The sequence below is a fragment of the Pongo pygmaeus genome, chromosome 8 (assembly GCF_028885625.2).
Source record: "Pongo pygmaeus isolate AG05252 chromosome 8, NHGRI_mPonPyg2-v2.0_pri, whole genome shotgun sequence".
NCBI lineage: Eukaryota > Metazoa > Chordata > Mammalia > Primates > Hominidae > Pongo > Pongo pygmaeus.
The window spans coordinates 19,275,524-19,296,903 of NC_072381.2; the positions used below are offsets into that span (position 1 = coordinate 19,275,524).

At 34.8% G+C, this 21,380-nt stretch overlaps 1 protein-coding gene across 1 annotated transcript in view; it reads left to right on the forward strand.

The window, feature by feature from the left end:
• MALRD1 (MAM and LDL receptor class A domain containing 1) overlaps nucleotides 1–21,380 on the forward strand; it is a 679,682-nt gene that overhangs the window by 113,870 nt on the left and 544,432 nt on the right. Inside the window, exons 13-14 of the mRNA XM_054503207.1 lie at nucleotides 1,632–1,805; nucleotides 10,562–10,682. Coding sequence (XP_054359182.1) covers nucleotides 1,632–1,805; nucleotides 10,562–10,682 — 295 coding nt within the window. The remainder of the gene's footprint in view (nucleotides 1–1,631; nucleotides 1,806–10,561; nucleotides 10,683–21,380) is intronic.

Genomic DNA, 21,380 nt, shown 5'->3' on the forward strand with positions numbered 1-21,380 from the left:
CTACCCTCAAAGAACGTTATCTTACTTGGCTCAATTATTGATGAACAGTATCCTGTGAGCTTCCAAGTTATTTGTTAATGCTACCACGGAGACTAAATTGGTATAAAGTATTAATTACAGTTTTTAAAATTAACTAAGAAAATACTTTTTAAGGAAACTTTTTCTTGTTTGAAACATCAAGCATGTATAGTAATACTTGATTTTGTAACGTTGAGTCTCAACATGTATCTCTCAGATTTGTAAGAAGCCAGAAAGAAGAATTCTGAAAACTTCCATGGAAACAGTAGTACTGCCCATGACTGGATTACACATCTGGGGGAAAGGAGAATTGAGAAGATTATATTTAAAGCAGAAGTTGTTTGGAATATATATATATACATATTTATATATATTATATAATAGATAAATATTAAATATAAATATAAATATTAATATTTATATTATATTAATTATAATATATATTATATATTATATTATATATAATATATAATATATTCTATATATCTATATTACATATTAATATATAATTAATTACTATATATTATATATTAATATATATTATAGTAATCATAATATATTATATTGTAATTATATATATTATTATAATATATTAATCATAACATAATATATTACTATATATAATCTTATTATTACATATTATATTATAATAATATATTATATTAATATTAATAAATATTAAATATAAATATTAAAATATATATATTATATATTATATATAAAATATATATTTTATATATATATTAGTAGAAACCACGTCTCTACTAATAATACAAAAAAATTAGCTGGGTGTGGTGGTGTGTGCATGTAATCCCAGCTATTCGGAAGGCTGACGTAGGAGAATCGCTTGAACCCAGAAGGCGGGGAGGTTGCAGTGAGCTGAAATCATGCCACTGCACTCCAGCCTGGGCAAGAAGAGCGAGACTCCATCTCAAAAAAAAAAAAAAATATATATATATATTAATTTATATAACTATACATATTTATATTATATATATTTATTTATATAAATATACATATTTATATTATATATATTTATTTATATAACTATACATATTTATATTATATAAATATGTATAGTTATATAAATGTACATATTTATATTATATAAATATAATTAATATTAATTATAATTATAATGATATATAATTATATGAATATATATAATTATATTTTTATATGATATATAATTATATAACTATATTTTTATATAAATATATATTTTATATAAATATATATTATATAAATAAATATATATATATATATAAATATATACATATATTTTTTTTTTTTTGTGATGGAGTCTCACTCTTGTTGCCCCGGCTGGAGTGCAATGGCATGATTTCAGCTCACTGCAACCTCCCCACCTTCTGGGTTCAAGCGATTCTCCTACCTCAGCCTTCCTAATAGCTGGGATTACAGGCACACACCACCACACCCAGCTAATTTTTTTGTATTATTAGTAGAGGCGTGGTTTCATGCCTGTAATCCCAGCACTTTGGGAGGCTGAGGCAGGCAGATCACCTGAGGTCAGGAATATTTCAAATTATGGGAAAAACTACCAGAGACAGGTCAATGGAATATTTATATCATTGAAAACATGTTTTCAACAGGTGCAGTTTTGGTATCGTTTGTCTCAACATTCAAATCTCTCAATTTTTACAAGAACATCTCTAGATGGAAACTTGCAAAAGCAAGGCAAAATAATAAGATTCTCTGAATCTCAGTGGAGCCACGCAAAAATTGATCTCACTGCGGAAGCGGGAGAATCTGCTCTACCTTTTCAGGTAAGCACATAGGAAATTAATACAACTCAACAGAAGAAACTTATTTAATGCTAATCCTTTCAGATAACAATATAACACACATAACTCGTACCGTTTCAGGTAAGCACGTAAGAAATTAATACAATGCAACAGAAGACACTTATTTAATGCTAATCGTTTCAGATAACAAAATAATACACGTAGCTCATGAATTTATTCAACATTAATGAAGCAAAGACATTCAGAGATCAAACACACGATCTGTGATGAGTAGAGAGGTTGTTTTGACTATGCACTCAAGACATGTGTAGAATAGTAGCAAAAGTGGAGATAAGAAATGAATAAGATGGCAGAGAGAAGAGTAACTTAAAATGATTTCTTTTTCTAAGTGAAGATGTTGGATTATGTGATGTAGTGAAAAAAAATCTGACGTGGGCTGTAATATTTTTATCCTATTGCCTCACTTTCTGCTGCCTGGTAACATTGAGAATGTTATCCACCTTTGGGAACTGGAGGACATTATACTAAGTGAAATAAGCCAGGCACAGAAAGACAAATATGGAAGGTTCTCACTCATGTGTGGGAGCTAAAAAGTTGATCTGATGGAGGTAGAGAGGAGAATGGTGGTTACTAGAGGCTGAGAAAGGTGGGAAGGAGGAGGTTAGGAAGGGAGGTTTGTTAATGGTTAAAAAATGTAGTTAGAAGGAAGAAGCTGTAGTGTTTTATAGCACTGTAGGGCAACTATAACAAGTTATTGTGTATTTCAAAATATTTAGGAGATAAGATTTGGAGCGTTCCCAACACAAAGAAATGAGAAGTGTGTGAGGTGATGGATATCCTAATTAACTTTATTTGATCATGACACATTATATGCATGTATCAAAATGTCACATTTACCCCAGAAATATGTACAACTACTAAGTATTAATAAAATATAATAATAAAAGGAGCCAATTGTATCTTGTCAAATGGGCATTATAATTTCTACCTTCCTGTATATAAGTCTTCTGGATGACATTTGAAAAGAGCTATTTTGGAAACTAGATTGGATGGAGTGGAATATGTTGGAAAACACACTGTTTTGGAGTCAGGTGGTCTGAGTTTTAGTCTGTGCTCTGCTCATTGGTTGCTAAGTGACTGTGTAAATATTGTCTTTGTGCATCAAATTTCCTAACGTGTGAAAACCAGTGATGATAAGAGCAATTCTCCAGGGAAGTCTGAATGTTAAAGATAATATAGCTAAAATGGCAGCCATGAACATGGGCTCTGGAACCTTGGGTTCAAGTTAAAGTGTATGATCGGCCGGGTGCGGTGGCTCACGCCTGTAATCCCAGCACTTTGAGAGGCTGAGGCGGGCGGATCACGAGGTCAGGAGATCAAGACCATCCTCAGTAACACGGTGAAACCCCATCTCTACAAAAAATACAAAAAATTAGCCAGGTGTGATGACACGCGCCTGTAGTCCTAGCTACTCGGGAGGCTGAGGCAGGAGAAGCACTTGAACCCGGGCGGTGGAAGTTGCAGTGAGCCGAGATGGCACCACTGCACTCCAGCCTGGGCAATAGAGTGAGATTTCATCTTAAAAAAAACAAAAAACAAAAACAAAAAAGTGTATGATCATAGGTAAGTTACCCAAGCCCTCTATGCCTCTTTCATTAGTGGGGTGTGAGGATAATAGTTGGGGCTTTAATGTTATCTCGTCCTCATTTCTGAACAAACTGAGATAAATATAGAAGTTAAACAGGTAGAGAATACATATTTTGGAGCAGATGGCTTTACAATGTAGAGTCACTTATTTAAAATAATGCTTGATCTTAGAATAAATAGACTTACCCAGAGAACAATTGACTGTGCTGGAGAAATATACAGCTCATACTCTAGGGGAAGTCTCTTACCATTTACCAGAGATAATATCAGAATGCATGCCTCCTGAGGACAGGCTGGCTCCCAATAGGGGGTGTTGAATGGGACAACAGGATGAGTCAAGCTCCCCCAGGTTACTCTTCTAACATCACAGTCAGCTAAATCTTCCTCCTGTCACGGAAAGAGTGAGGGGTAAGTAACAGCAATGTTACTACAGGGAACTGCCTCCCCATGGAAGCAAGAAGAATAGGGAATAAGCATCAACTGTAATCGATTAGTGTTCTCTACTTTATAGAGTTATTGTGAGGATTATATGGTGTATACTTGTAAAGCACATGGAAGCGAATCTGGCACAAACACAGAATGTAGCTATTTTTATTGCTATAGTTATTCCTTGGATATTGTCTGGAAATAGTAGACACTCAATAAATATTAGTGTTCTCTGTTTTAAAAAGGGAATTCCTGCTTGATCAGAACTGTAGGCTCAATCATTAAAGGCTTCTTTACTCCGTGAAGGTCCCCAACTTCCCTTCTCAAAGATCAATTTATTCTCATATTTAATGGACAAAGACATCATGAATACTAGCAACTCTTAATTGGGAAGCATTTGACACAAAGGCTGGTCATGGAATCATTTTGGTGTCAATCTCCATTGCAAGGAGCAGGGCAATGAAATCAGAACAATTTGATCTTTTGCCTCCTGCATTTATATTCTATAGAAAATTGTTTTCATTCGGTTTGCTTTTAGTTAGAATGAAACTCACCAAGAAGATTGTTCAGAGTTTGTCACTAATTGACATATTGAGAAGAAAACAGAATGTCCTTTCTAGCAGTAGGTAATTTAGAAATATGAGTTGAAACACATGCCATTTCTGTCTACAGCTGGAAGCTCTCGTGGACCCATCACCATTACTGAAGAGTTTCAGTGAATGCAGTTTTTGTTTTCTCTTTAATGTTCTCCTTTTTGGATATAGTAATGGTTTTGCTTTTCAGTGCAAATGGAGACTATCCCTTAGTATCTGGGGGCATATTAACCAGTTTGTAGATGGGCAGTGGTTTGGTTAGATTCTGTGATTTGGCTGCAATGCATGTGTAAGGGTTTCTAACCCAGCCCTGCTCTTCCCTCTCCCTTCATCCCCCTGCTTGTGGCTCAGCACCTTGTATTGCTTTTTCTCTCCAATCAGCCTCAATGCTGAGTTCTTTCGAGGCCTCAGTCACGTTTAATTCACCCCAGAGAAACTAAGACTTTTCCTCTGTGCCTCTCCACTTAATCTGGCTATGAGTTGGCTACAGCACACGTTTATTTTGGAAACTACAGATGATTAACAGAAAAATTAAAAAAAATCCCTCAAATTTCACTCTCAAGAAGGCCATGACAGCCCTATAATATCTAATCAGCAATTTAGAAAATTAAATTTGGAAAGCAATAAGCTTTTTAAAAATGAGCTTAGAGGCAAAACCCAAGCTGCCCTGAACCACTGTGAGGCCTTTAGGCGGCTTATTTCATGATAGGTTTGATTAAACAGTGCTGCCCCCAATCTCCCAGAGGGTATCGTGTAATAAACACTCTCGGTGTTACATTACCATTCTCAGATCTGAGCTGTTCACATTTCAAAACTCATCTGGCCCCAAAGACTTTAGATAAGGAACTGTGGACTTGCATTGATGTTCTGCTGTGAATCAGTCTGGATTTTATACATACGCAATATATAAAAATAGATACACTTGCACAGATATATACATGGTAATATTTAATACATGAGTATTGCATATATTTACTATTAAATATTTCAAACTAGTAGTTAATACAGAGAGAAACAAATACCTAAATACAGCTCAGGATTAACTAATGTTAACATTTTGTTTTCTTATAATGTTAAAGTTTGTTTGCTCATGAAGATGTAACTTTTGTCTTCCTTGTATCTCTCTCCATCCCATTTCTTATCCTCTGCAGAAAAAAAAGATGCTAATATTATGTCGGCTTTAACCTGATTTCTCTGAGTGTATTTTTAAAGATATGAAAATATACATGAGGATTCTAGCTAGGTACATTTCTACTTTGTTGTTTTATGGACAACAAATGAAAAAGATATTCTACCTACAAATAATCTAGCTTTTTAAATATTCAAATATTTAAAGTTTGTCTTCTTGGAAATAGGCTAGGATTTAAGATTAGTAGCCTGAATCATTTAAGGGTGACCTTATTCATTGTCTAGCTTTCAGTTCCATGTGACTAAGCTCTGAACATATTTATACAATACAGTGTAACCCAGTGTAAATATTGGAAAGAAGAAAGACATCAAATCATGTGACCTCCGTGTTCCCTTTTAGCCATGAAATTCTGATTCGTTGTGGTTCTTTTGATGTCAATTGTAGACAATATAACAGAATACAAATTGCTTTGGGTTTCATAGCAAATAAGCACCCCTAGTTAGGTAGGGCATTTGCTCTTCCTGTTGGCAAAGAATTAGGTTTACTGTTTATTCTGTAAGAACAGCAAATTAATGACATGTCAATATTCCCTCCATTTCTTGTGAGAGTTTATTGGAAAAATTTAGGTCAAAGAGTTAATAGTATTTTTCAAATCTGTTTTAACTTGGCCTGCTCACTTGCTATGTTCAGCTTTTCACACAAATAGATTCTTGTAATATTTCTTTTCCCCCTAACTGTTGTGCTGTTTTAGTATCTCAAGGTGGCGCTTTTTCTGAGTAGTCCATTGATTTCAAGTTGCTCTACTTTCTTTGAGCTTCCCATTAAAATGTAATTGTGTCATATTTTAGATTTCATTTTGAAATGAACCTTTTGTGAAATTTCACACAGTGATGGATACCATGTTCTCTCTTTATCGGAGTCAATGATATAAATCAATAACAATTTCCTGAAGTTATTTGACGATTCAGTGAAGGGGTAAGATTCATAACACAAAAGTAAAAGGTGATCAAGTCTCCGTAAAGTTGCTGTGTCCTTGGCCTGCTTAATCTAGAGCTGCATGAAATCTTGTTTCTCCAGGCAGCCCTATTCTGCAGCATCCACTAAAGCCCAGTTATCTCTTTATTTCATTAAAGAGATGCAGGATGGTATAATCATTAATGGCTCCGCTTACATATTTTTCTTACTTGACATGTGACATTCAACCAGTTACTTCTATTCTCTAATCTTCTGTTTCTTTCACTTTAAAATAAGATGAAAATAGCATCATCTTCACAGGATTAAAACAAGCGAATGTGACTGGCATATAGTAAGCGCTAAATAAAAGATGGCTGCTGCTCTTATTATTGATACCATCATCATTCTTCAAAGATTAAATATTCCTACTACTCTCTACTCTTTCTTACTATGTCTCTATTTTCTCTTGGATTCATATTCATTTTTTGCTCCTGTTATTTTTTTTTTGAAAACAAGATTTCTATGTTAATTGCGTATTTGTCTGGAAAAGCACTTGAGTTTTGCACTTGTAAAAAGTAATCACTTGATTGTGAACATTTATGAATTTTTGTGGTTTCTAAAAGCAAGAAATTATTTTGTTCATAGAGGGTGTAATATAATCGAATAAAACAAAAATCAACAAGATCCCAAAAATAGTTTTAGAAGAGAGAGTCATCTAATTTAATTTAAAATGTAAATTATCCAATTACCTTGAGAATCTTATCAAATGAGGTTTTCACTCTTCCTCCATCGGTGGTTGAAACAGCTCTTCTGAGTGACCTCTTCCTCACTTACTGATTACCAATTGATGCTGACTGTAGTTCTGAAAGGGAATTTGTCACAACATTTTTTTTATATATATATGTGTATATATATACACATACACAAATACATATATAATACACACATGTATATATATGTCTGTGTGTGTGTATATATATACATGTATTTATGTATATGTGAGTGTATATGTGTGTGTGTGTGTGTGTGTGTGTGTATATATATGTATGTTTGGTTAAAACCAGCAATAAAAAATAGGAACAGCCAAGATGATTTTGAAACCATGAAATGGTCATTATTTACAGGTATAACAGACATTTTTTGAAGGAAGTAATTGTTTGTATTTTAAAATTTGTATGATTTTAATTAATGGTAGAATTACAATTTCTAATTGTATAATTATGAATTTAACTATGTAGAAGTAAGCAAGCAAAATATAGATGACCTAATATTATTTTTATTTGGCTTTTGAAGTTGGATTTATCCTTCCATTTTAATACGAATATCTAAAGGAACCTGGTGGGTCCCTTCAGGTAAAATAATGTAACCACATTTTAAAGACTACCTCATGATTTTACTTCACTTCATCCCAGGGCCCACCCATTCCATTCAAATAATGTGAGCATGTACCTTTTTAGGAGCATAGAGAAGTGCCTCAAACTGTCATTTTTTTTCTCCAGTTTTCTTTGAGTAGCACAGACCTTCAAATATGATGGTCAACAAATTCTTGTCTAATGAGTCTGAAGAATTAAACATCTATTTTAATGGACATCAATGCAGGATGTATTATAATAATGAATCTAGAAAAACTCTTTCAAAGGTAAAGCTGTCCCAAAAAATCACAGTCACTTAATGGTATTAAACACAATATATTTCTAAAGTACAATACTTGTATATATTTTACCAAGATCCTTCTTCAAAACCTGCGTTATTTTCTGCCTCTGGAATGAAGGCTAAATTTCTTAGTTGGTTAAGATTCTACAGAAACCATCTCTAATCAGAATCTTAAAAATTATTATGTACATCACGTTAAAATATCAAAAATTACAAATAAAGCAACAGTCCCTGCTGACCACCCTCATCACCCACCGTAGATTTTATCTTGAGTATCTATAGATACCAGTTTATTTTTTCTTCCAGTCCATTTTCTATTTACTTAATATGTATAAACATACCACATATACTTGGAAATCTAAACCATTGTATGTTTTCAGCCTAAGTAATATTATACTATAATATTTTTCTGTAACTTAATTTTTTTACTCCAGAACACATGTTGAATTTCTTTTCATAATGACATATGGAGATAGATATTATTTTTAACTGGTATAGTATTTCTCACTATTGATTGATTATTCACATGTAAGTTCTTTCCTGTCATTTGTCATCAAAACCAGCACTGAAATAAACATCCCTGCACAAGCCTTCATGTGTATACCTTTGAGTGTCTCTCTAGGATAAATGCCAAGAAATTAATTCAATTTTTATAGTCTATGCAATTTTTCTTTTTGATGGATGCTGTCTAGTTTCTCTCCAATTGAGCTGTACCAACTCATGGAATTTTCCTCTCCATCTATTATCTGATTAATTTGTTGTTCTCTTAAAATCTTATACTCCGATAACATCCATCAACATTTTCTAAATACACCATGCACTTTCTCATCTCTGTGTTTTTGCTGCGATTGCTGCCTCAGTTTCTCGAGGTAAAATGTTTTGCCTAACAAAATTTGGTATCATGGAGGCTTACTATTACTTCTCCACCAAATCTTTTCCCAAACTCTCATTATTGGCAGAAAGAATGAAGTGTCTTCTTTGAGTCTCCTAGTATCTTATCTTATTTCTTATACAGCATTTATGATGTAGTGTAGTGAATGTATCATACCAAGTGTAGGAGAGGAAAAGTAATACCGTTTCCTCACTCATCACAAGGGACATGGCTGGAACCCCTATAACAAAAGAGAGGTTAAAAAGAAAAAAAATAACAAATTTATTAACATTTTATGTGACATAGGGGCCTTCAAAAACAAAGGCCTAAAGACCAGGAAAAACTCTCTATGTTTATACTTAGGTTCAACAATGAATGGACAATCATGAAGAAATACAAATGGACAAAAAGAATATGATCTCATTGTAATAAATTGGAGAGAACTCAGCAAAGATCTTTATGGACCTCTCTGTGTAGTGTTTCTTTCATCCAGGTATAGATAGGGTAGGACACCAGTTACATGAGGTTCTTATGACCTATTTTGAGAAGTAAGCTGGATAATTCGTTTATGGCTGGCTCTCACAAAGAAAAGAGAGGGGAAGTCAGAGAGGGACTCCAAGGTGCCATATTTTGGGATAGCATGTTCTGACTCCAAGGTGCTATATTTTGAGATAGCATGTTCTGAGCCCTGGCACAAGTAAATTTAATGATCCTTGAGATTGGAGACCCTCCATGATAAGATAGAGATGCACCTTCTGTCTGTGTCTTGGACTGGTGGTCCACTCTGCAGGTTCATAAGATTCCTGGTGTAAATTACTTCTTCCTTTCCCTCCTTTCTCTCTCTCTCTCTCTCTCTCTTTTTCTTCTTGGAATAACAATATAATATGAGTAATTAACAAGAAAGAAAACAAATTATATCAGTCATTATTCAGAGTGTTAGAATAAACTAAAATTAAATAGATGTCTCTGAGTGCTTCAGCATATGAATATTATCAGCCACTATATGTGGTTATTGATGTGTGCTTCACTACATTGAGTATGTTTCTGTGTATGTATATAATATATATTATGTTTCTATGAATGTATATAATACTTAAATATTTTAATATGGAAATAAATCATTGCCTCCAGCACACTGATTACAAATTAATTCATATCTCAATTAAATTGAGTTGTAAGCCACACAGTTGATTACCCCAAGGAGCTCATTATAAATGCATATGACTCTTAATGGCTCCAATGGGAAGAGAGCCCTTCACTCGTGATGAATGTTACCACTTTTAATTGAAACAAGGTTACCTTTGGCATTAAGGTACATAAGATGCTGTCAAAGCAGTTATGGTTTTATAAATTTAAATTAGGATGTTCTGGTCAGAACAGTTTTCTAAAATTAGATTGGAGAATGGGACAGATGTAAATAGGGTTCCTCTACACAAAGAAATATGATTGTAAGACATTACTTTTGTGATGTGTTTTTAACAGTTTTATCTTTCTGTAATTATAGTTAATTTTGGAGGCTACTGTTTTGTCGTCAAATGCTACTGTTGCTCTAGATGACATCAGTGTATCCCAGGAATGTGAAATTTCCTATAAATCACTACCAAGGACCAGTACACAAAGCAAATGTAAGTTTTTCCTTGTCATTGTTGCTGTTTTAAACATTGAATTAAGCTCTTCTCAATATCAAAATATAAAATGTATTAGAGTCACGAATACCTAATACAAGGTGTGGATTATATTACCTCTTCTTGAAACCTAAAATATATATATATATTTTTTAAAAGGTAAACATCTGGTCTAGTCCTTAGGCCTCTCTTCCAGTAATATGGAAAATATTCTATGCTTGCAGCTGAAATTATTACATCCAAATATTTTAATTATAAATATTATGAAAAAATTATAATTGTTTTGCATATTTTAAATACACTTTTATAAATATTCACTTCTCCATTAATTTTATTCAGAACTTCAAATGAGCATGTAATAATATTCATATTTCAGGATCACCCAGAAGTTCAAAAAAAACAAAAAGGTTGTGTTTGGGAAAATGATGTAAGGCCAACCAAAATTTAAAACTGGATCTTAAAATTCTGTGTTTCTATTCAAAATTTAATATTTTCAAATCACAGATGGAGTTTGTCTAATTCTTTGACTAAATTTTTTGGAGAGAATATCAATTAAAGACCGGAAATGTTGCCATAAAAATGGATCTCATATAGTCAACTATGTATTTTAAAACCTAATCATTATTTAGATTCTGGGATCATGTACACATTGAAAGAATTTACACTATACCTTCAGTTACTTCCTCTTTCTAGTACTCATTGACGTTTCTCTCTGACCACTCCTACCCTCAGATCTCAATGAATCTGACAATGTTAAAAATGTTTTCTGAAAAGTGTCACACTTTATTTTTCTTCATCTGTATCTGTGGAAAAGATTTGCATATGAAAATCAGACATACTGTATATTCCTAAGTTATATTTACTTAAACAACATATTTAGTGAGTGGAACAGTTGTATTCTTACAGGAGCTGAATGGACTAATCAAGAAAAATTCGGGTCGCATGATTCTAGATTGAGACGATTAAAGAACTTTTAATTAAAGGTCCTTTATTAAAGACATTTTTCATTCAAGAGATTGTATATTTCTGGGTGCTAACTTATATTGGGTTAACATGTATTTACTTTATTCAGAATGTGTATCCTGCATGCATAATAGACCATTCTAACCTCTGTGCATATGTTCATGGAAGTGTGTGTGTGTGAGTGCATGTGTGTGCATGTCTGCCTGTGTGTCTGCGTATGTGTGTGTGCATGCCTGTGTGTCTGTGTGTGTGTGCATGTGTGTCCGTGTGTGTGCGTGCATGTGTGCATGTGTGTGTGTGTGTGCATGCGTGTCTGTGCACGTGTGTGTGTGATTCTGATAGACACTGAAGAGTGCAGAGCAGCAGATTTAATGATTCATTTAAAGATTCATGAGTTTGGCCGGGCGAGGTGGCTCACACCTGTAATCCCAGCACTTTGGGAGCCTGAGCTGGGCATATCACTTGAGGTCAGGAGTTCAAGACCTGCCTGGCCAACATGGTGAAACCCTGTCTCTACTAAAAATACAAAAAAATTAGTCAGGGTATGGTGGCAGGCACCTGTAGTCCCAGCTACTCCGGAGGCTGAGGCAGGAGAATGGTGTGAACCCAGGGGGCAGAGCTTGCAGTGAGCCAAGATCGCTCCACTGCACTCAAGCCTGGGTGACAGAGCAAGACTCCTCTCAAAAAAAAAAAAAAAAAAAAAGAAAGATTCACAAGGTTTTGAGGGTTAAACAGGATTACCTTATTTTTGTTGTTTAATTAAAGATTTTCTTTTTCCTAATTAAATACCACATCACCAGAATCATAATAGCTGAAAAGCATTAAAGTTGACATTGAAGAGCATTCTCTTGTAATGTAGTATTTGGAGGTATAGGGGCAGAAGGGTGTGACAAAAACCTTTCCTCACCCATCATAAGGGTCACAGCTGACATTCTGAGAATGAAAGACAGTTTAATGAGAGAAAAGCATAACAAATTTGTTTATCAAAGTTTTACTTGACACAGAAGCCTTCAGAAATGAAGATGCAAAGACCCAGAGAAAACCATGTGCTTTATTTTATTTTTTCGTTTTTATTTGTTTTTCAGCCCCTTTTCCTATTTAGAAAACTGTGTATTTTTCTGCTTAGTTTTGGTGAAAAACAAACAGCCATTTTGAAATGTGATCGGACAAAAGGGTATGATCCAGTGGTAACAGACTGAGCAGGGAAACTTAGCAAAGCCTCTGTGTTCAGAGTCTCTTTGACTCCCTTGTGTAGAATTTCTTCCCCCCTGGGAACAGGAAAGGACCCCTCTACAATGAGGATCTTGTGACCTAATTTCAGGCAAGATAAGCCAGATAATTTCTTTATGACCAGCACTCAAAAAGAAAGGTCAGGGAAGATCAGAGTGACCTTGCTCCTGGGGTACCTCCCAATCTCCTTCAGTTCAAAGTACTTTGGGGCAGCCTTTCCTGAGCTCTTACCGAGGCAAAAGTGTGGTTAAAGGTTTTAAATCATTACTAAAATTAACCTTAGCAGAAGTTTTTGAGACACTTGATCTTGCTTACAGAGAATTCTTTTCTTAAATTCACTTAGGATTCATGGATATATGCATCCATCTGAACACCAGATCAGTAGGATAGATAATATATCTAATTAGGACAAATTACATGAACGATTCCTGAAAGATGAATGGATGTACACAAAGGAAAAAAAGGTGTTTGTTATTGTTTTTGCAAATATTCCAGTAGACAATTATAGGATCTCATTTGTGGAGTTCAGTATTAGTAATGGGCAGAAGTTTATGGAGAGAAACTGAAAGGTATATTTAAAAACGTGCCATGTTCCATTGACAGTAAATTGCTGTATGTATGGAGCAGAATGGCCAAAGGTTTACCCAGACTACCCAGACCCTGTACAGGACTTGAAGCTTTTGAAATCTAATAGACATACAAATGGCTGCACCACTTCAAAGCAATCTCAGAGCCATAGTTTTCTGCTCACAGTCCACATGATGAAAATCACAAGTGCTACTTTGATTTGGCCTTTAATCAAGCTTCTTCTCCTTCAGAATATTTAAAAGCTAGTGTTGATGAAACAATTATGCATTCTGTTTATTTGTTAAAGGGAGAGAGCCTGTTTTACGCTCTTAATCTCAATTTTGAAGCTAGATTTGTGCCAGGTGAGGATGCAGGGTGTATTTCATCCAGGAAGATCCGTCATTTTCCACCTGAGTGCCCAAAGGGAGCACATGAAACTAATTGCTGTGAGTGCACTACTGACTCCTTCAGCAAATATTTATATGTACATATTTAATCTGAACGTAAAGTGCATACTACTCAAGTGAGCATTGTTTGATGAAGACAGTCAGAATAGAGACCTCTGCATGATGGCAATGACTTGCCGGCGAGAACAAACCAGATTCACTTTAAACTAGAGGCGATGAATGAAAACGTCCTGCTAACTTTCAGTTTTGCCCTGTTGGAGAATAACAGTTGAAATACATGCAGGATAGAGCGCAAAACACAAGAACAAGGATGTATCTAGCCAGTCATAGAAAAATAAGTACTACATGATGCCATTTATATGAGGTATCTATGTAGTCAAATTTGTAGAATCAAAGAGTAAAATTGTGGTAACCAGGTTCTGGGAGAAGAGGAAGTGCAAAATTACTAATCAACAGGCATACATTTTCAGTCAAACAAGATGAATAAGCTCTAGACATCTGCTGTATAACATGGTACCTAAAGTCAATGATAATGTATTGTACACTTAAAAATGTGTTATGGAGGTAGATCTGGCTGGGCGCGGTGGCTCAAGCCTGTAATCCCAGCACTTTGGGAGGCTGAGGCAGGTGAATCACTTGAGGCCAGGAGTTCAAGACCAGCCTGGCCAACATCACAAAACCCCATCTCTACTAAAAATATAAAAATTATCAGGGCATGATGGCACATGCCTGTAATCCCAGCTACTCAGGAGGTGCAGGTTGCTGTGAGCTGAGATCACACCACTGCATTACAGCCTGGGTGACAGAGAGAGACCCTGTCTGCCACACCCCCAAAAAAAGAGGGTAGATCTTGTATTTTCTTATCACAATATATCTATTATAAACATTTCTTTATTAAATTATTTTTAACATCATAATATTCTTATTATCTTAAGCAGTTGCTATTTCAGTACAACTAGCAGTAGAACACTTTATACTGCTTACAAATGTTATTTCAAATGATAGTGTATCAATAAATAGTTCTATTGTCATAAAACTATAGATCCTGCGTAGTTTTATATATTTTTCCACCTTTGAGAGTCTCCTTTCAGTTTGTCCTTTTCCAGGGCAATGCCTCCATTCTTTCTGCATTCTACTTAAATGATACTAAAACTATCCTAGCATCCCTGAAAAAGTGATACAGAAGAAGAAAAAAAAAGAAGGTTGTCTGTTGGTGGATAAGCTTTTCCAAAAGTATTTTAATAACTGTGCTATTGAACACAATAAAAAAAGGCAAGAGAAGCATCCCATCTTATTGATTACCCATACCCGAGGTGAAAACCAAGGTGGTTTTGAGTCAAGACAGTGGAGGAACACAGACATTTTCCAGAAGTGTGGTGGGGCAAAGAGTTGGAGAGATTCTTTCCTCTGCATTCAAAACATACATGAGAAGGACGAGAACAATCAGGGCCATTGCTGAGTGCTAATACATTGGCAAGCAGCCATGCTGTGACCCGCAAAAAACCTTATGAGCGTCTTTTCTATACCAAGAGATTTGGTAAGAAGAAAGTGTGATCATTTCCCTCAAGAAACGTAACCTATTACAGAGAGCTCAGAAATAAATCTAAACATAAAAAACCAACTAAGTTTTGATAAAGGCACCAAGAGGACACAGTAGGGAAAAAGTAGTCTCTTCAATAAATGGTGCCGGAAAATCTGGACGTTCTCATGCGAAAGAATGAAATTGGACCTTTGTCTTACACCATACGCTTAAATAAATTCGAAATGTAAGAAAGTCCTAAATTTAAGACCTGAAATCATTAAACTCCTAGAAGAGAACATAGGGGAAAAACTCCTTGACATTAGGGTTGGCAATGATTTTTTAATATCACACCAAGTGCTTGGCTACAAAAGCAGAAATAAATAATGGGATTACCTCAAACTAAAAAGCTTCTGCACAGTAAAGGAAACACTCAGCAAAATAAAATAGCAACCGACATATTGGGAAAAAATATTTGCAAACCATGTATCTGATAAGGGGTTAATATTCAAAATTTTTGAAGATTTTATACAACTCAGAAATAGATAATTAGATAAAACACGGGCAAAGGCCCTGAATAGACACTTCCCCACAGAAGACATAAAAATAATCAACTGGTATATGAACAGATAGTCCACATTTCATTGGCATTAATCATAAGGGAAATACAAATCCAAAACTGTTTTAGATACCTCCTCATATCAATTAGGATGGCTATAATAATAAAAAAAAAGGGTAACACATTTTAGTAAGAGTGTGGAGAAAAGAGTACTCATATACTGTTGGTGCGAATGTGAATTGTGCAGCCATTATGGAATATGGTATGGAGGTTTCTAAAGAAATTAACAATAAAACTACCCTATGATTTAGCAATCCCTCTTTTGGGTATATACCCAGAAGAAATGAAATTATCACCTCATAAAGCTATCTGCACTCCCGTGTTCACTGCAGGATTATTCTTGATAGCCAAGATATGAAAACAACCTAAGTGTCTTTTAATGTACAGATAGTTAAACTGTGGTATCTAAAAAGCAGTGTAATATTATTCAGCCTTAAAAAAGAGATTCTGCCATTTTTCACATCCTGGGTGAATCTGGAGGAAATTATGCTAAGTGAAATAAGCCAAACACAGGAAGGAAAATATTGTGGGATCTCAATTATGGGTGACATCTAAAAATTATATACAGATATAGAGAATAAAACAGTGGTTACCAGAGGCAGGGGCCAAGGGAAGGAAATGGAGATATGTAGATTGGAGGATACGATGTAGCAGATATGGAGGAGAAATGTGTCTAGAGATGTAATGTACAATGTGAGGACTACAGTTAATAACACTTGAGGACTACAGTTAATAACACTTTCCTGGATTTGAGATTTGAGATTTGATAAATGAGTAAGTTTTAGCTACTCTTGCCACAAAAAAAGAAAAAAAAGGGTAATTATGTGAGATAATGGATATTTAATTTGCCTCACTGTAATAACCACTTTACTATCTATATGTATCCCATAACCTTATGCTGTGTATCTTTAATATACCTAATAAAATTTGCTTTAAAAATTAAGAAAAGAAGCTTAGTCTATTAGGTAAGAAATATATCGATTTAATAGTGTTGTAATGATAACTGGAATAGAGATGTAAGCAAGTAGCTATTTTAACTCTAGGAAGTTGGAGCATATATTCAATAGAAGGTAGGTAAGTCCTCAGCAGGAATTTCTTAAGATGTTTTCTAGTTTTCTTGCTGTATAAGAAGAGCGTCTATTGCAAGTTCTGCCAGGGATTAACAGTTCTAGGCCTGTGTCTGATATACATTAAGACTGTTACCAAATGTACATGGTTTAAGAACCTTACCTATATAGTCTTTTAATCATCAAAACAAATATAAGACGTACTATTTTCCTCCTTTTACGAACTTTCTTGTCATTTAGTTTCTTATCAGTTAGAATTCCATTTTAAACACAGTCTGCCTCCAAAACCTACATTCTTTTTTTTTTCTTTCTTTTTTTTTTTTTGAGATGGAGTCCCTCTCTGTCGCCCAGGCTGGAGTGCAGTGGCGCCATCTGGTCTCGCTGCAAGCTCCGCCTCCCAGGTTCACGCCATTCTCCTGCCTTAGCCTTCCAAGTAGCTGGGACTACAGGCGCCTGCCACCATGCCCGGCTAATTTTTTTTTGTATTTTTTTTAGTAGAGACGGGGTTTCACTGTGTTAGCCGGATGGTCTCGGTCTCCTGACCTCGTGATCCGTCCACCTCAGCCTCCTAAAGTGCTGGGATTACAGGTGTGAGCCACCGCACCCAGCCCAAAACCTACATTCTTAACTGCAAATCGTACAGCCTTTCTATCATTTTAAGGTCATCATTACATTGAGAATGATGTTTTTGGAAACTGTGAAAAGTTCCCTACATCAGCAGTTTAAGCAATAGGAAGTTTGAAGCCGATGATCAAAACTTCACTTTTGGAGAAGAAACGATGCCCTTAGTCCCTAAGATGTCAAATGGTCACTTAGTAAATGCTGTCGAGAAGTTTAAGGGATGAATGTCTTTAAAAAATAATACTTAATCCTTTCTCCTTAGTAATTATTTCTTTAATCACAGTACATTTTATAAATCTGAAATGTATTAAATTGCTTTTAATTCTTATGGTGCTTTTGAGGGACTTAAAAGATAATTTTTTAGATGTAAAAAGAAAATGAAAGATCACTATTTGGATAATGGACCCACCGTCATAGGGAATTGAATTAGAAAATTAGCAAACGAGCTCCAGTTCTCTAAAGTCTTATTTTGAGGTTTTTTTGTTTTTTTTTTTTTGCCTGTTTTTTTGAAAAAGCTAATTTTATACTGTGAATCTGTTTATTCATAGAAATGCTAATTCTTCATCCCATTTTTGTGAATCCTTTCATTAGAGATTCTGGCAATGAGTGGAGGTGAGGTAAAGACACAGTGAAGAATACGGAGAAGTAGGAGTCTTTTTTTTTCCTTGTCTTCTCTGCAGCAAAAAGGTTTGAAGGAAGCATGCAAAATTCAGGCTGTGATTCTAATGTTGAACAAATGAGCATATCACTTCTCTTACAGAGACCTTAATTGCTTGAAAAAACAGGGGTTTCTTATAAGGAGGAAAAGGCAATGCCACCCTCAGGATTTCTATTTATGAACTTAAATCCTTCTAAAAAGGACCATTGCTATTCTTGAATTTCAAACATTTAATATTTTAATGCTATTTATTTTAATTTTTCTCACTTTCCCAACCATCTTTAACACAATGTACTTTCTCTTTTACGTGAGACTGATTATGGCCTACTTCAAATGGGTTATTAAGTTTGCTAAAAAGTTGGGTCTTCAGTGCCTTGAAATATTTTCAGATTTTGTAGAAAAAAAATAGCAAGCATAAATTGTAGCCAATTTTGGTAAATGAGAGAAAAAGCTATTGGATTTGTTCAAGAGCTGTTTGGGATACACAGAGGTTAGGAACTTTTGCAGAATTTTGATAGTCTTGGATAATTTAATTGAATGTTTCCATATTTATTTATATTATGATATAAAAGTACAATTACTTAAATTGTAACCCAGGTGTACAGGTTTTCAAGGAGTCTCTCTCTCTGTGCCAGTTAAAACATCACACACTGACTATGATGTAAAATTGTCTCTGATATTTTATTCATGATAACTGTAGGACTGAAATACCTACATAGCATGACAGGTACAACATATCTCAAGAAAACTTCCCTGGACCTTCAGAAACTCGAAGGGACGGGTGACAGGGTGAATCACTGTTGGATACAATTTTTCCTGCGCATGGCAGAATTACAACATATCATAAAAGTTCAATACCAGAGTGGATTTTACACCTGGGCTCACATTGCCATTTATGAGGAACTAGACAGTCTGTATGTTTTCATTTAAGGGAATGTTTAACATGTCTGCACGTCTTAGCTCTCAAGCCAAACTTGGCATCAGGACAAACCCTAAATGGAGGCAGATTGGGAGTGAGCTCCAGAGAGCAGAGCCAGTACCTAGGTGTCTTCCCATAATTCCAGTGTTCTGAAAAGTCCATTTCTCCTGGACAGGTTATTGGATGTAAAGGCCAATCAAAATGCCACCTCATCATTTTTGAAAGCTTATCTTTATTTTTCTTAGATCAAAATTGTTACTCCGAATTGTTTCTTTAGGATAGATCATAAAAAGGGAAATTTTGGGTTAAAGTTTTTTGTTGTTGTTTTGTTTTGTTTTATTTTTGAAACAGGGTCTTGCTCTGTCGCCCAGGCTGGGGTGCAGTGGTGCAATCTTGGCTCACTGCAACCTCTGTCTCCTGGGTTCAAGTGATTCTCCTGCCTCAGCCTCCCTAGTGGCTAGACTACAGGTGAGCACCACCATGCCCAGCTAATTTTTGTATTTTTAGTGGAGATGGGGTTTTGCCATGTTGGCCAGGCTGGTCTCGAACTCCTGACCTCAGGTGATCCACCCGCCTTGGCCTCCCAAGGTGCTGAGATTACAGGCATGAGCCACCGTGCTCGGCCTGAATTGTCATTTAATGACATTCAACACATTTTGCCAAATGTTTCCCCAAAACATTATGCTGATAAACAATCATATCAACAAAGTAAAACTGTGGCAGTGTCCCTGTGTTTGAAGTACTTTCACTTTTCATGATTATGCAAATACTATTTATAAGTTCCTAGTTTTGTGAACAAATACTTTGTTTCCTTAAGACTAAAATAAATAATACTACTTTATGTAGTGCTTTCTTTCGTTCCAGGAGATAATGTGTATACTGGAAAATGAAGATATGTGTCAAATAATATCAATGGTACATTTTCTCACACCTACATTGGATTAACAGGACATATATAAATTATTTTGTTCTAGCTGTGCTATGTAATGTAGGCAAGAAAGCCAAAATTTACTTAAGCAGCTCTGTAAGTTGTAAAGACATTTTAATATTTCCAGACAACACTTACTGAGCACTGTAATTTGTTTGTCTAAAATCTATTTAGTCTGAAGTGCACGTACTAATTTTATGAAAAAATTCTAAACAATTTCCTATATTCTACTTTTCTGTCTACTCATGAGAAAAAACCATGTAAGTCTCTACTGAGTAGTTGAATTCAATGAAATCTTAGCCAAGGCAGGTTGAATAGTACAAGGAAAAGGAGTGATTTATTATTTGTTTATTTATTTATTCAATCTTAGATGCTGATTATATATTTTCCTCAAACTAGTGTATCTGCTAAACACAGAAACATGTTAATTAGACACTGGCATTTCCACAGCCGAGATACATAATAGAGACAAAGTGGTTTTATATGTGTTGATACTTTGCAAGCCATGTATCTTATGTACTCATTATTGACCAAGAATAATTGCATTACTCTGCAGTGTGACTTATGTTTTCTTTTATTACATAAATGCACTGAGAGAAGGCTTGAATTTCCTATAGCATCTCTCTGCTCTGTATTTTTTGAGGTGTGTGTGTGTGTGTGTGTGTGTGTGTCTTAGTCTTTGAATTAGGACTATTTTTTCAGTGTATTTTCTGAAAAATGTTTCTGAGTAGGCCCTTTTGGCTAGATTGGAGATACTTAATCTTAATTATAATATTAAAGGATTTCTATGATGTGTCTCTCTGTATAATTACAAATTACTTTTAATTTTGTAAGATCTGGGAAAATGAGCTGCTGTTTTCTGTGTTCTATCTTATGTTCTTTTTCCATAGCCCCGTATACAAGAAAAAAAGTGTGAAAATATACCTACACTTGCTAATTATTGAGTATCTTCCTCTTTTATTAAATGCATATTGGTAAATAAGTCTCTATAGGGAAAAAAAGCCTATCTAGTTATTTTTCCTTAGTAAAGTGGATTTCCATTCTCTTCTCATTGTCCTCAAGTTTAAAATCTAGACAACTGTTTTCTATTCAGACAAATCCCTCTAGACAGATGTCATTGTGAAAGACCCTAACGGGAGGTTGTTTCTGGTGAAGGCTCATCATTTCTGTGGCATAAAATCAAGAAGTGGAGAAAACGTC